Here is a 15,742-nt window from a genome sequence, read left to right on the forward strand (position 1 = left end):
TCCCCCAGGGCTCTGTTCTAGGCCCTCTCCTATTCTCGCTATACACCAAGTCACTTGGCTCTGTCATATCCTCACATGGTCTCTCCTATCATTGCTATGCAGACGACACACAATTAATCTTCTCCTTTCCCCCTTCTGATAACCAGGTGGCGAATCGCATCTCTGCATGTGGCAGACATAGTGTGGATGACGGATCACCACCTCAAGCTGAACCTCGGCAAGACGGAGCTGCTCTTCCTCCCGGGGAAGGACTGCCCGTTCCATGATCTCGCCATCACGGTTGACAACTCCATTGTGTCCTCCTCCCAGAGTGCTAAGAACCTTGGCGTGACCCTGGACAACACCCTGCCGTTCTCCACTAACATCAAGGCGGTGACCCGATCCTGTAGGTTCATGCTCTACAACATTCGCAGAGTACGACCCTGCCTCACACAGGAAGCGGCGCAGGTCCTAATCCAGGCACTTGTCATCTCCCGTCTGGATTACTGCAACTCGTTGTTGGCTGGGCTCCCTGCCTGTGCCATTAAACCCCTACAACTCATCCAGAACGCCGCAGCCCGTCTGGTGTTCAACCTTCCCAAGTTCTCTCACGTCACCCTGCTCCTCCGCTCTCTCCACTGGCTTCCAGTTGAAGCTCGCATCCGCTACAAGACCATGGTGCTTGCCTACGGAGCTGTGAAGGGAACGGCACCTCCGTACCTTCAGGCTCTGATCAGGCCCTACACCCAAACAAGGGCACTGCGTTCATCCACCTCTGGCCTGCTCGCCTCCCTACCTCTGAGGAAGCACAGTTCCCGCTCAGCCCAGTCACCTGCCATTCCCTCAGGTGTTGCTTTATTGTTCAGGAAAGTGTCAAGACCTGACCCTCAGAGCCTACCTTCCATTGACCCTGTTGACTCATCAGTAGGAGAGATTTGTTTCTCTTTTGGTCCATTCAACAACAGAACGATACGAACCTTATTTCAGCAGGATGTTGTATCTATACCTTATGTCATGCCTTATTGGAATGGATTTATTGATAATATCTGTTGGGAAAAAATGTGGATGTTGCAACACATACCTACTTGTTAACAAAATTAAGGAAGTTTCCTTTAAAATTATTCAGAAATATTATCCTGCCAACAACTATATGAAGAAGTTTAAGGAAAACATCAACTCAAATTGTTCCTTTTGTATTGACCACCCAGAAGCAGTGTTGCATCTTTTTTGGCATTGTATTCATGTAAGAAAACTTTGGCAAGACATCAGTAGATTTATAATTGAACACATTTATGAAGATCTTACACTATTGTGGAGAGATGTACTTCTTTGATTCTTTACCTACGATAGAAATAAGCTGAACCATTTTAATGTAATTAATTTCATTATTCTTTTGGCCAAATTTCATATTCACAAATGTAAATTTACAAACAAAACACCACATTTTCTTACCTTACAAAAATAAATTGAAATGTATTTTAAGACAATTAAATACTCTACTTACAAAAAAGCTGTTAGAATTCTAAGTGTATGTATGTCCCTTGAGGTCCTTGTGTAACGTGATATTGTACCCCCTAGCCCAATTGTCCTTTGTATATTATTTATATATACTTGTGTTCCCACATGTACTTTCTGTATTGACTTGTTGTTAATAAAAAAAAAAAAAAATATTTCTCATGCCAATAATGCCCCATGAATTGAATGGTTCGAACAATGAGACAGTTAAAAAATTTTTTTTAATAAATAAAACAATGAGACAGTTATTTCACTGGCTGTATAAATGTGAAAAATTCGCTTCCTCAGTGAGAGGAATCCCACTAGCGGATAGTGGGAGAAGATGGAACGATATGGATTTTGGCCGAGATCCTGCAAATATTATCATCAATTAAACATTTGATCTCTATACAGTTTTCTGTTCCCAAAACTAGAATTGTTATGAACAGAATAGACAAAATTTTGTAGACTTCACCCTATTTCATAAGTTTTAAAAAATCGCGCTGTTTAGGAGTGCAAATGCGAATTGAGTAATTGCACACGCACACTTTACAGTAGGCGTTCCGTAACGGAAATATGCAGATGTATACTAGAAAGCGCCAATAGGATATCGCTAGCGCGTGCTTGGTTCTGCCCACTACGACTCATTTGATCCCATTGGAAACGACAAGCTGTGGTCTGTCTTGGTTTAGTTAAATCTTTGCTACAGTCAAATGCGTTTCCTTGTTTAGTTCCACTTCCGCATCTGACATAAAGTAACGCTAGCCGCTGTATAATGATTTTATAGCATAAATAGTTTGTTTTAAAATACATTTTATAGCGGACTGTTAACGGACATGGTTTTGTAATTGTGCGTGATCGAAATTGATTACCAGGTCTGGTGCATTTGCGTGACAAAACAGGGGACAAGGTGTGCCATTTAACTAGCTTAGCTTGCTTTTGTTAGCTACTTGATCAGATCAGCTAGATTGTAGCCACTTCAACCTACGCTAACGGAATAGCTGGCTACATCTTTTCAGAATGAAGGTATGTCTAAAAGTTGTTTGTAGTACAGTATCAGCCGAGGCTAGGGGTGTATTCAGGATGCGTAACGTTCTACAACGTTTCAAAAGTTGCATGATAGCTACTTTGTTAATTACGGCTTTATCTATTTCGCAATGATATCCGACATCTACCACGGTGTTCATGTCAAGCTCGTTTCTGTAATTGAACGTTCAATTCAACACAGTTTACGTTCGGCAGTTTTGCCTTGAGCGCTCACGGAACGTTGCAGCAACCATCCTGAATGCACCTTAGGTCAGGCGGGATAGTTTCATTTCCTGCAAACAGAGATGTTATGCCGCGTTCAAAACAACGGTGAACTCAGAAATCGCTAACTTCCGAGCGTTCAAGACAACTGGATCCTCGAAGAAACGAGTTCCGATCATTTAAAAAAAAAAAAATGTCCTACTCCTAGTTCCAACTCGGGAACTATAAATAGGGCCTCTCTAGAGCTCCGACTTTCCGAGCAATAGATCAGTGACGTCATGATTTGACCTCGTATTTTTCCGAGTTCTCTTGAACGCACCATTCGTGTAAGCCGCTTTGCCTCGTCATTTTACTTGTCAGAGTTCATATGGTCTGACTCGCTGTTGTAGCAGAGTTTTGTCTTGGTAGGCTTACTTGCACATGCTATGTATCTCATGTTTTGGGAATCACAGAAATGGTGACAGTGTGCAAAACATTAGGAACACCTTCCTAATATTGATTTGCACACTGTCCTGCTGTCCACACAGTCCTGCTTTCCCCTCAGAACAGCCTCAATTCTTTGGGGCATGGACTCTACAAGATGTCGAAAGCATTCCACAGGGATGCTGGCCCATGTTCACTTCAATGCTTCCCGCAGTTGTGTCAAGTTGGCTGGATGTCCTTTTGGGTGATGGACCATTCATGATACACACAGGAAACTGTTGAGCGTGGAAAAACCCAGCAGTGTTGCAGTTGTTGACACTCAAACCGGTGCGCCTGGGCACCTACTACCATACCTCCTTCATCTTTTGTAATGGCACAGGCAGGGAGCCCCGCCAACAGCGATTTGCAGTAATCCAGCCTTGAGATGACAAGTGCCTGGATTAGGACCTGCGCCGCTTCCTGTGTGAGGCAGGGTCGTACTCTGCGAATGTTGTAGAGCATGAACCTACAGGATCGGGTCACCGCCTTGATGTTAGCGGAGAACGACAGGGTGTTGTCCAGGGTCACGTCAAGGCTCTTAGCAGGAGCGACCTGTCAGGTAGGACGCAATCCAAGAGTGAGCCGCGCCGGAGATGCCCAACTCGGAGAGGGTGGAGAGGAGGATCTGATGGTTCACAGTATCAAAGGCAGCAGATAGGTCTAGAAGGATGAGGGCAGAGGAGAGAGAGTTAGCCTTAGCAGTGCGGAGAGCCTCCGTGACACAGAGAAGAGCAGTCTCAGTTGAATGACCAGTCTTGAAACCTGACTGATTTGGATCAAGAAGGTCATTCTGAGAGAGATAGCAAGAGAGCTGGCGAAGGACGGCACGCTCAAGGGTTTTGGAGAGAAAAGAAAGAAGGGATACTGGTCTGTAGTTGTTGACATCGGAGGGATCGAGTGTAGGTTTTTTGAGAAGGGGTGCAGCTCTCGCTCTCTTGAAGACGGAAGGGACGTAGCCAGCGGTCAAGGATGAGTTGATGAGCGAGGTGAGGTAAGGGAGAAGGTCTCCAGAAATGGTCTAGAGAAGAGAGGAGGGGATAGGGTCAAGCGGGCAGGTTGTTGGGCGGCCGGCCGGCGCAAGATTTCATCTGGAGAGAGAGGGGAGAAAGAGGTCAAAGCATAGGGTAGGGCAATGTGAGCAGGACCAGCGGTGTCGTTTGACTTAACAAACGAGGATCGGATGTCGTCAACCTTCTTTTCAAAATGGTTGACAAAGTCATCCGCAGAGAGGGAGGAAGGGGAGGATTCAGGAGGGAGGAGAAGGTGGCAAAGAGCTTCCTAGGGTTAGAGGCAGATGCTTGGAATTTAGAGTGGTAGAAAGTGGCTTTAGCAGCAGAAACACAGGAAGAGAATGTGGAGAGGAGGGAGTGAAAAGATGCCAGGTCCGCAAGGAGGCTAGTTTTCCTCCATTTCCGCTCGGCTGCCCGGAGCCATGTTCTGTGAGCTCGCAATGAGTCGTCAAGCCACGGAGCAGGAGTGGAGGACCGAGCCGGCCGGGAGGATAGGGGACATAGAGAGTCAAAGGATGCAGAAAGGGAGGAGAGGAGGGTTGAGGAGGCAGAATCAGGAGATTGGTTGGAGAAGGATTGAGCAGAGGGAAGAGATGATAGGATGGAAGAGGAGAGAGTAGCAGGAGAGAGAGTGCGAAGGTTGCGACGGCGCAGTACCATCTGAGTAGGGGCAGAGTGAGTAGTGTTGGAGGAGAGCGAGAGGGAAAAGGATACAAGGTAGTGGTCGGAGACTTGGAGGGGAGTTGCAGTGAGATTAGTAGAAGAACAGCATCTAGTAAAGATGAGGTCAAGCGTATTGCCTGCCTTGTGAGTAGGGGGGGACGGTGAGAGGGTGAGGTCAAAAGAGGAGAGGAGTGGAAAGGAGGCAGAGAGAAATGAGTCAAAGGTAGACGTAGGGAGGTTAAAGTCACCCAGAATTGTGAGGGGTGAGCCATCCTCAGGAAAGGAACTTATCAAGGCGTCAAGCTCATTGATGAACTCTCCAAGGGAACCTGGAGGGCGATAAATGATAAGGATGTTAAGCTTGAATGGGATAGTGACTGTGACAGCATGGAATTCAAAGGAGGAGATAGACAGATGAGTCAGGGGAGAAAGGGAGAATGTCCACTTGGGAGAGATGAGGATTCCAGTGCCACCACCCCGCTGACCAGATGCTCTCGGGATATGCGAGAACACGTGATCAGACGAGGAGAGAGCAGTAGGAGTAGCAGTGTTTTCTGTGGTAATCCATGTTTCCGTCAGCGCCAAGAAGTTGAGGGACTGGAGGGTAGCATAGGCTGAGATGAACTCTGCCTTGTTGGCCGCAGACCGGCAGTTCCAGAGGCTGCCGGAGACCTGGAATTCCACATGGGTCGTGCGCGCTGGGACCACCAGGTTAGAGTGGCAGCGGCCATGCGGTGTGAAGCGTTTGTGTGGCCTTTGCAGAGAGGAGAGAACAGGGATAGACAGACACATAGTTGACAGGCTACAGGAGAGGCTACGCTAATGCAAAGGAGATTGGAATGAAAATTAACTAAACAACTGGGGAAGCGAGAGAGCAGGGCCTCCCTCACTAACCATTCACTGAAACACTCAAATATAACTTTTCCAACTTCCACTTTAGAAATTATAATTGATGTAAACTACAGTGGTTCAATGTTTCCAGGAATAGGCTCAAACTTAGTTTATTCAGCTAGATAACTTGGTACAGTATTCTTCCGTGAAACCCACCCAGTGCACCGTGTCCTATGACGCCGTAGCTAACCAGCATGCTAGCATCCAAAAACACACGGTTAGCACCAATACTTGGTTACAACAAACTAACAATGGATCATTCGTGTCCGTGTCTAGTTCCTTTCATAACGCAGAAGTAATTAAACATTGGCTAGCTAACACAAAGTCAGTCCTGCTAGCTACACAAGTGGACTACACAACTCGAAAGTTCAGAAAGTTAAGCTTACGTTGGAAAAATCTTATTGACTAAAAATGATACAGTACTGCTAGCTGGTAGAGTTGGCTAGCTAGCAGTGGCTGCGTTAACCTTTACCTTTTATCTTTGATACAGAAACAACTATGTAGCTATGTAGCTAGCTAACATTACACTAATCAAAATGTTCCGTTGTAATGTATTTAGTTTCTACAGTACTGCTAGTTGGTATAGTTGGCTAGCTAGCAGTGGCTGTGGTGTTGACACCGTTTGGAAAACGGCGCGAACGAACGAATACAGCTGGCTAGCTAAGCTTGTTAGTTTCTCAAAGTTAGTTTCTCAAAGCTACACCTACACCTTTAGCTACACCTTTATCCTTGATGCAAAGACAATTATGTAGCTAGCAAGCTAACATTACACTAATCAAAACCTTCCGTTGTAATGTATTTAGTTTCTACAGTACTGCTAGTTGGTAAAGTTGGCTAGCTAGCAGTGGCTGTGGTGTTGACGCCGTTTGGAAAACGGCGCGAACGAACTAACGAATACAGCTGGCTAGCTAACCTTGTTAGTTTCTCAAAGCTACACCTTTAGCTACACCTTTATCCTTGATGCAACAACAACTATGTAGCTAGCTAACATTACACGAATCAAATCGTTCCGTTGTAATGTAATGAAATGTAATATTACCCGCGGAGTGAAGTACAGCACGACTACTCACTCCAGCATCCGGAAGCAGTCATGCAGTGAAACAGACCAAATAAGCCTTACAAAGTATAGTATTTTAATCGTGTACCATTATATATTTTCCCCAGGTGTCCATGTCCCCCCCACACAAAGCGACGTCTGTGTGGCTGTTAGTTCTGGCTGTTCAGCTGGTCTTGTTGGTGTGTGGAGGCCAGGCCAGTGATGATACCAAGAGATGTAAGCTGTTCTCTGAGTCCCCAGCAGAACGGAAGGTCCTCAGTCTTCTAGAACCGCTCACTAACAAGACGTAAGGAATGACCGTTTTAGAAATGGAAGAAAACATAGAAATATCTGTGGTATATCCAATTGCTTTACCAGGTGATTGGTATCAAATCAAGGGTTATCAGCAAAAAAGTAAGACCACGCACACTGACCTCCATTGCTTGGGGAGATGAAATTATACTTTGTCAGCTGTCACAGGAATTAGCTTTGCATGATGGTATAAAAAGGTTGTTGTTCAGCAGTCAGGAGGCCACATTAAGCTTGGAAACTCCCTTAGTTTTAATTTTCCAGAGATTGTTCATTTTAGTCTACATCACTCATGTAACATCACACGTAACACTTATACATGGTAACGTTACCACAGTTTTTTTCCCCCCACGGTTCCCTTGGTTACAGTTTCTCTGGGGGGAGCGGCAAGGACAGCTACACGTACCAGTTCCAGGTGTGTGGGGATGCTGGGAAAACAGTAGGAGCGGGACTCGTTCAGATCGACCAGGCGGGGGAAAAAAGTGAGACAGTGCTTGGCCTGTACACTGCAACACAGACTATCGGAGGAAGTAAGAATGTCCGGGTTCTTTATCTTTTCTTTGAAAAAGTCATGTGACGTTCGTATCAGTGTGTTACGGTATATTATAGTATCTCTGTAAGTCAGCTCTAGCATGACCAGATATAGTGATGCCCTTTCTCTCTCCCCTTCCATCTCTCTCACTCGCTCTTTCTCTCTCGCTCTCTGCTACCCATCACCATCTACAGGTGACTGGGTGATGTTGATCTACAGCAACGGCACCAAGTATGAGGCCCACTGTTCCAAGGAGATGAGGAAAGCCATCGTCATGATCTCTTGCAACAGAGGAGTGGAAATGGTGAGAGAGGGAAGGGGGGGGGTTGGTCCATATTCTTCAATGTCTATAGATCACTGTGGTGTGATGATTTGACATGCCTCTCTCCCTGTCACACATTGACGCACACCTCTCTACATCCCCTCCTATCGTCCTCCCTCTTGCTCAAACCTCTGTCTTCCTCTCTTTCTCTCACTCTCCCCATTTATCTGTTAGGGGAAGCTGGAAGTGGTGTTGGAGGAGAGGGAGAGGGAGAGGGACTGTTTCTATCTGTTTGAACTGGACTCCAGTGCGGTCTGTCCCGCTCTGCCATCCCAGCTCAGTGCAGGCTCCATAATACTCATAATGTTAGTACTAAGATTATGCATCCTTCCTTATTACACACATTCCGGTGACTACAAAAATACTCCGACTTATCCCCAACCCGCTGGCTGGCACGCAGGGCAGCAACCAAGGCTCTCCATTTGTCTCTCCAACAAATACTCAATACCCTATGAAATGGACTTGTCATTTGCTCACAACAAACAAAGCTACAAGACCAAGCAAAATGGATCATATTTACATATTTATTGGTATTCATTATGATAATGGTCTCTTATTTCCTCAACGCTTAACACAGCAGAACACCAGAATAATTATCACTGTGAATCATTGTGATGTTTGTTCATGTGTCAATTAATGGGATGGGTTTCCATCTAGGGATTTGACACAATTTTTTTTATTCATTCCTCTGTCCCAGTGGGTTCGTCCTCTTGTCAGTGTACCTTATTTGTGGATTCCTCTACCAGCGGTTGATTGTCGGGGCCAAAGGGTTGCAGCAGTTCCCCAACTATGTCTTCTGGACGCAGGTTGGCAACCTGGCAGCGGTGAGTGTTTGTAGAAGTCACATCACTGTCTCACGTCAGGCGGCGTCACTACTACGTGAAGCTCGTCCCTCAACCGTTCTGTCTTGTAGGATGAGGACCTAATCTAAAAAAAATCGAGATTTTGCTCATCCGCCTAACACTAATTCCGAAAATCGCTCCTCTCTTAGTAGCTATGACGTACAGGCTACTACGGCAAATTATGCTCGCTCAGCTGAGCAAACTTGCTCCAGCTAGCACCCCATTGCAAGCTGTTTGAATGGCCAAACAGTAGCTAGTTTGCCAGCTTGTTGATGAAGTACGGCAGCAAAGTTCTGGGACTGTTCTCAGAAATCAGCATGTATCTGACTCAGACAGGTGGCACTGTTCCTTCGCTTCTTTGGAACATTTGGCCAACGCGATAATGTCCCAGAGAGCAGTCATCTGTGCCTTAGAACTCTGCGCGCTAATCACGGCAGAACAGATATCATAAACTAATTTATCCATTAGCTGGAACTTCACTACACTAGTTAGCTAGAGGGAGTATTCAGCATGGAGTGTGTGAACTGGCATTATTAACATCCCTGTCTTTCATTTCATATGGATTGATTTGAGACTGGTTCGGTAAGCAGACACGAGCTAGATAGCAAATTTCTGTGCACATTTCGAATTTCATAAATACTGATTCTACCACCACAAAATACCTTAGCTAGAGAATTAGCTAGTGAAGACTTGCTCATGAAAAAACATCAATATTAGCTACAGGTTTATTGTTTTTGGTAAGATTAACTCTGACTCTTTTGAAGATGAAAGGGGGTTTAGTGGACGATGTCACCGTGTTAACATTTTTTAGCTTCTTTCTAGCTATGCCATGTGTGTTTGCGAGTTATCAGATAGTTCAGTGCAGACGGCCGTTGGGCTGTCTGACGTGAGACTATGGACGTCACATATCTCTCTGGTACAAATTCAAACCCTATCCCCTACGAGTGTTTTAGGTTGGAAGAGGTTATATGGGTTGATTTGGGATTATGTCTGTTGGAGGTTATATGGGTTGATTTGGGATTCAGGGTCTGTTGAAGGAGGGTATATGGGTTGATTTGGGATTCAGGGTCTGTTGAAGGAGGGTATATGGGTTGATTTGGGATTCAGGGTCTGTTGAAGGAGGGTATATGGGTTGATTTGGGATTCAGGGTCTGTTGAAGGAGGGTATATGGGTTGATTTGGTATTTTAGTGTCTATGTTTGGGGCAGCAGGTAGCCTAGTGGTTAGCGCATTGGGCCAGTAACCAAAAGGTTGCTGGATCGAATCCCCGAGCTGACAAGGTAAAAAATCTGTCGTTCTGCTTTTGAACAAGGCAGTTGCTAGGCCATCATTGTAAATAAGAATTTGTTCTTAACTGACTTGCCTAGTTAAATAAAATATGTTGATTTGGGATTCGGGGTCTGTTGAAGGAGGATATATGGGTTGATTTGGGATTCAGGGTCTTTTGAAGGAGGATATATGGGTTGATTTGGGATTCAGGGTCTGTTGAAGGAGGATATATGGGTTGATTTGGGATTCAGGGTCTGTTGAAGGAGGATATATGGGTTGATTTGGGATTCAGGGTCTATGTTGAAGGAGGATATATGGGTTGATTTGGGATTCAGGGTCTATGTTGAAGGAGGATATATGGATTGATTTGGGATTCAGGGTCTATGTTGAAGGAGGATATATGGGTTGATTTGGGATTCAGGGTCTATGTTGAAGGAGGGTATATGGGTTGATTTGGGATTCAGGGTCTGTTGAAGGCCACATTTATGCATTACTTGAGGGCACTTAGCTGTTCTTTTGAGGGCTAGGATTGGCTAATCAGTCATAACTCTTCTCACTCTCTCTCCCTCACCCTCAGGATGGATGTAATTTTGTGTGTAGGACACAGGGCCCCGAAGAGGAACCTCCCACATACAGGGGTGTGTCCACAGAGCCGGAGGAGCAGCCAGAAGACAGGGATGACCACTTGCTTCCCATGTGATCTGATGTCAGTAGTGGGAGGGATCTATCCCGTGTGAAGCTTTTGACGCTTTCGGATAGATATTGCCCTTAGGCACAGATCTAGGATCATCACTTACTCTCTCCATAAAACTGACCTCAGTTCAGTGTCTAGGCGCAACTTCATCCTAGTTCATTTTGACAGTTTCAGGGATGAGTTTAGAGGTGGGCACACCAGTTTATGGAAGGCTGGAGGATCTGTGACATCTTTGACTCCTCAATACTTAGTTTGTTATATTAGATGGTAAGTCACCTGCCCTGGTTTGCATGGCCCAGGCGTCATTATTTGGAGGTGGCAACAAAAACCTGGATACACTTTTTTTCCCTTTCATGAACTGGAGTGGCCACCTCTGGATGGAGAGTGACATCTCAAACGGACTCTGTTACATCTGGTTCATCTGGCACAATAGGTGTCGTTACTAGTTAACACTGCCACAAAGTCATGAACCCCACCTATTTCTACAATTTATCTTAAAATCGGATTTTTAAACCTAACTAACCTTAACAACACTGATAACCTGATGCCTAACCCTGACTTTTAAATTGAGACCAAAATAAAAAGGTTGTTTTCATAAATTTTCACGATAGAGCCAATTTTGACTTTGTGGCTGTCTTATCTAGTGGAAACCGTAAGGCCTTTCTACATGACTGACGTGTTAGTGCTGACACAATGCAACCATAGGAACAGTTTCTAACACGTGACTCCCATCCAGTGTTTCAGTAGCTGATGGCTGTGTACTGACTCGTAGGTCACACTTTATTTGAAGGTCTGCTTATACACTGCTTAGAATCATTTTCACATGGTAATATTACAGTAAGTGAATACGCAGGCTTTTGTTCATGATTTATATGCTTACAGGTCATTGTAATAAATGGTTTATACATTTAAAATGGTTAGATATATTTACTATTGTTAAGAAATAAATAAACACACTTAGCCTAAAGTTTTCGAATGGGTAAAATATTTTATAATGACCTTCAAATTAAGTTGGACCACAATACACTGCAGTACAGAGCCATTTCAACCAATGCACTGCTAGAGACACACATTTAGTCCGTGTTACTATTTTAGAGTAGGATGCTGACTGGGCCTTGACCAAAATGTACTTCTGACCCGTTATACCTTTTCCTTTAGCTATTTGAAGAGTAGGGTTGGAACCTATTCCATTGTAATTCTGTTCCCATCAGTTCACTTCCTATGTTGACAAAATTGAAATGGCATTGACCCCAACCTTGGTACTGAGTAGTAGCCTACTATTATGCTGTGTTCATAACCAAGTGGGAAGGTGGTAATTACCAGTTGTGAAGTTGTAAATACCAGTTGGATGCATTTTACGTTCTTTGAATTTGTTGAGAAATGCTGATTGGCTAATGGCCAACAAGCGGCGTCATCTGTAAATTAAAAGTACAGCTTTCACGCTTGTAAACAAATTATAGTGTTAAAAATCCATATTAATAAATTGCTTTTTATCAATAATGTTTTGTTGCATTTAACAGCCAAAAATGCTGTTATCGAGGTAATTTTCTTATAGGTGATGTCAGAGGTCACCATGAGGGAGAAGTCGGAGCTCAGAGATCATAGACAAGTTTCCTACTAGTTATTACCAGTTGGAAGGATGTTCAAGTGGTTATTTCCCAGTTATGTGGTAAATACCACCTTCCCACTTGGTTATGAATGCAGCATTAATGATGATTTTGTAATATAATGCTGTGATTGAATAAGTCCTTCATAAGGCAACAGAAGGCACTTTGTGTTCAACAGTAAAATGGAGGAACTTAAGTAATTTATATAATCAAGAAAAATACACATGTACTGTCTGTGACATGTGGGTGAATGTTTTTTTTATTTTGTTTTTGCTTTTTTGTGATGTTTTTAAAACAAACAAACAAACTTGGCCCATGGCACTCGCTTAGTTCAATCAAGACCTGAAAGATGGCATTAGTTAGACCCGACCCAGGACAACAGGTCCCAATGAGATGTGGCGAAATGGATCAGAACTAAACCAGGTCTGGGTTCAATGGATTTGGTCAGTTCTGACTTTGGCTTTAGTTTGTGATGCTATTTGTACTTGCAGATGAGGGGAAGAGTAAAAGAGAATTTGTTTAGTTTGTTTTGTGCTTTTGCATCAAAATTAAATATGAATAGTGTTTGATTACAGTTCTGAATCTGTCATGTATGACACGTTTTAGTGTGCTGGCGTGTTAGCAGGGGCAGTTAACTCCCTAAGCAACACAATGTAAAACATAATAAAAAATATTTTTCAAACAACTGCTCTCTATGTACTGATAAAATATGATTCATATTTAACCAATATACAACTGGTGAGGGCTGTTCTAATCCGTGACGCGGAGTGTCTGAATACAGCCCTTAGCCATGGTATATTGGACATATACTGTACCACAAACACCCAAGGTACCTTATTGCTATTATAAACTAGTTACCAATGTAATTAGAACAGTAAAAAGTCATTTTTTGTCAAACCAGTGGTATATGATCTGATATACCACAGCTTTCAGCCAATAAGCATTCAGGGCTCGAACCACCCAGTTTATAAACATGATACAGATAAATAAACTCAGCAAAAAAAGAAACGTCCATTTTTCAGGACCCTGTCTTTGAAAGATAATTCGTAAAAATCCAAATACCTTCACAGATCTTCATTGTAAAGGGTTTTAACACTGTTTCCCATGCTTGTCCAATGAACCATAAACAATTAATGAATATGCACCTGTGGAACAGTCGTTAAGACACTAACAGCTTACAGATGGTAAGCAATTAAGGTCACAGTTATGAAAATGTAGGGCACTAAAGAGGCCTTTCTACTGATTCTGAAAAATACCAAAAGAAAGATGCCCAGGGTCCGTGCTCATCTGCGTGAGCGGCATGAGGACTGCAGATGTGGTCAGGGCAATAAATTGCAATGTCCATACTGTGAGACGCCTAAGACAGTGCTACAGGGAGACGGACAGCTGATCGTGCTCGCAGTGGCAGACCACGTGTAACAACACCTGCACAGGATCGGTACATCCGAACATCACACCTGCGGGACAGGTACAGGATGGCAACAACAACTGCCCGATGGAGGGAACACACAATCCCTCCATCAGTGCTCAGACTGTCCGCAATAGGCTGAGAGAGGCTGGACTGAGGGCTTGTAGGCCTGTTGTAAGGCAGGTCCTCACCAGACATCACAGACAACAACGTCGCCTATGGACACAAACCCACCGTCGCTGGACCAGACGGGACTGGCAAAAAGTGCTCTTCACTGACGAGTCGCAGTTTTGTCTCACCAGGGGTGATGGTTGGATTCGCGGTTTATCGTCGAAGGAATGAGCGTTACACCAAGGCCTGTACTCTGGAGTGGGATCGATTTTGGGGTGAAGGGTCCGACATGGTCTGGGGCGGTGTGTCACTGCATCATCGGACTGAGCTTGTTGTCGTTGGAGGCAATCTCAACGCTGTGCGTTACAGGGAAGACATCCTCCTCCCTCATGTTGTACCCTTCCTGCAGGCTCATCCTGACATGACCCTCCAGCATGACAATGTCACCAACCATACTGCTCGTTCTGTGCGTGATTTCCTGCAAGACAGGAATGTCAGTGTTCTGCCATGGCCAGTGAAGAGCCCGGATCTCAATCCCATTGAGCACGTCTGGGACCTGTTGGATCGGAGGGTGAGGGCTAGTTTCCCCCCAGAAATGTCCGGGAACTTGCAGGCGCCTTGGTGGAAGAGTGGGGTAACATCTCACAGCAATAACTAGCAAAGCTGGTGCAGTCCACGAGGAGGAGATGCACTGCAGTACTTAATGCAGCTGTTGGCCACACCAGATACTGACTGTTACTTTTGATTTTGACCCATCTATGTTCAGTGACACATTATTCCATTTCTGTTAGTCACATGGCTGTGGAACTTGTTCAGTTTATGTCTCAGTTGTTGAATCGTATGTTCATACAAATATTTACACGTTAAGTTTGCTGAAAATAAGTGCAGTTGACAGTGAGAGGACATTTATTTTTTTTGCTGAGTTTAGATAAAAATAAATTAAGATTTTTTTTCCAGTTTAATAAGTCGTAGACTAGACTATCATCCTACCACAGTTTCCCTCTGGAAAATGAGGTTGAGGAGGGCTAAGTAGCAAGCCAACACCTCCACCTGGAGTAGGGTCCTCAGCTTGTCTATCTCAGCCTGGACAGAGGGCTCTATCTGCAGGTAACTCCAGTGGAAGTCCCTGGGAGGGTCCCCTCCCTGGTGGTAGTGTCTCACAATCATCACTGCTCTCTTCATCTGAGAACACTTTTCTACCTCCCCCTCCCTATTCAGAATGTACATGTAGGTCTGGACCTGGTAGCTGTACTTGTTACTGTTGGGAATTTTAGTGACCAGTTTCCCAACCGTGCTGCCGGTAGTGCTTTTGCATTCGATCACGAGCCGCTCACGTTTCTTCTTTTCAGCCGCCTTTCTGTTTTTTCCAGAATTGTCCGTCTGGATTTGGGCCAGGAAGTCCAACCTTCCGCTGAGGAATCCATACTCCACCATGTTGCCTTTGGTGTATGATGCTGTCCTGGTTCCACCTGACCCGCCCTCTCCCAGCTCATGAAAGAACTTGAGCATTTCCAACTCATCTGCTTCATTCTGGAAGAACATACCGAACCTCCGAGGCCCGGGTGACACTCCGTTCCTCCAAAACTCTGACTCGTCACAATACTCTTTGCTCTCAATGTCTTTCACATTCACTCTGGTTCCTTTAGTCACTATCGAAGACACCTCCCCCACCTCCAACCTAGCCCAACTCCTGGTGGCACTGGTGTACATAGCCGGTGTTGAGACAGCCGTATCACCCATGTACCTATTCCTCAGCCTGAACCCTCGGCCTGTGTTGGTCTTGTTCTCCCTCCAGTGTTTCCTACGCTGCTCTTTATCATCCTCTTGGTCAAAGAAGAGGAATTTGGTGATTTGAAGGACCTGGC

General features: G+C 44.7%; 1 protein-coding gene across 1 annotated transcript; it reads left to right on the top strand.

The window, feature by feature from the left end:
- Positions 1 to 2,140: 2,140 nt before the first annotated feature.
- Positions 2,141 to 13,043, top strand: LOC115177421 (cation-dependent mannose-6-phosphate receptor). The gene is made up of 7 exons (XM_029738170.1): positions 2,141 to 2,499; positions 6,912 to 7,090; positions 7,462 to 7,622; positions 7,819 to 7,928; positions 8,121 to 8,251; positions 8,644 to 8,770; positions 10,635 to 13,043. The coding sequence occupies exons 1-7, from the start codon at positions 2,494 to 2,496 to the stop codon at positions 10,755 to 10,757; spliced, it is 837 nt and encodes a 278-aa protein (XP_029594030.1). The 5' UTR covers positions 2,141 to 2,493; the 3' UTR covers positions 10,758 to 13,043.
- Positions 13,044 to 15,742: the final 2,699 nt, after the last annotated feature.

This window comes from Salmo trutta, chromosome 37, assembly GCF_901001165.1.
Source record: "Salmo trutta chromosome 37, fSalTru1.1, whole genome shotgun sequence".
Lineage (NCBI taxonomy): Eukaryota > Metazoa > Chordata > Actinopteri > Salmoniformes > Salmonidae > Salmo > Salmo trutta.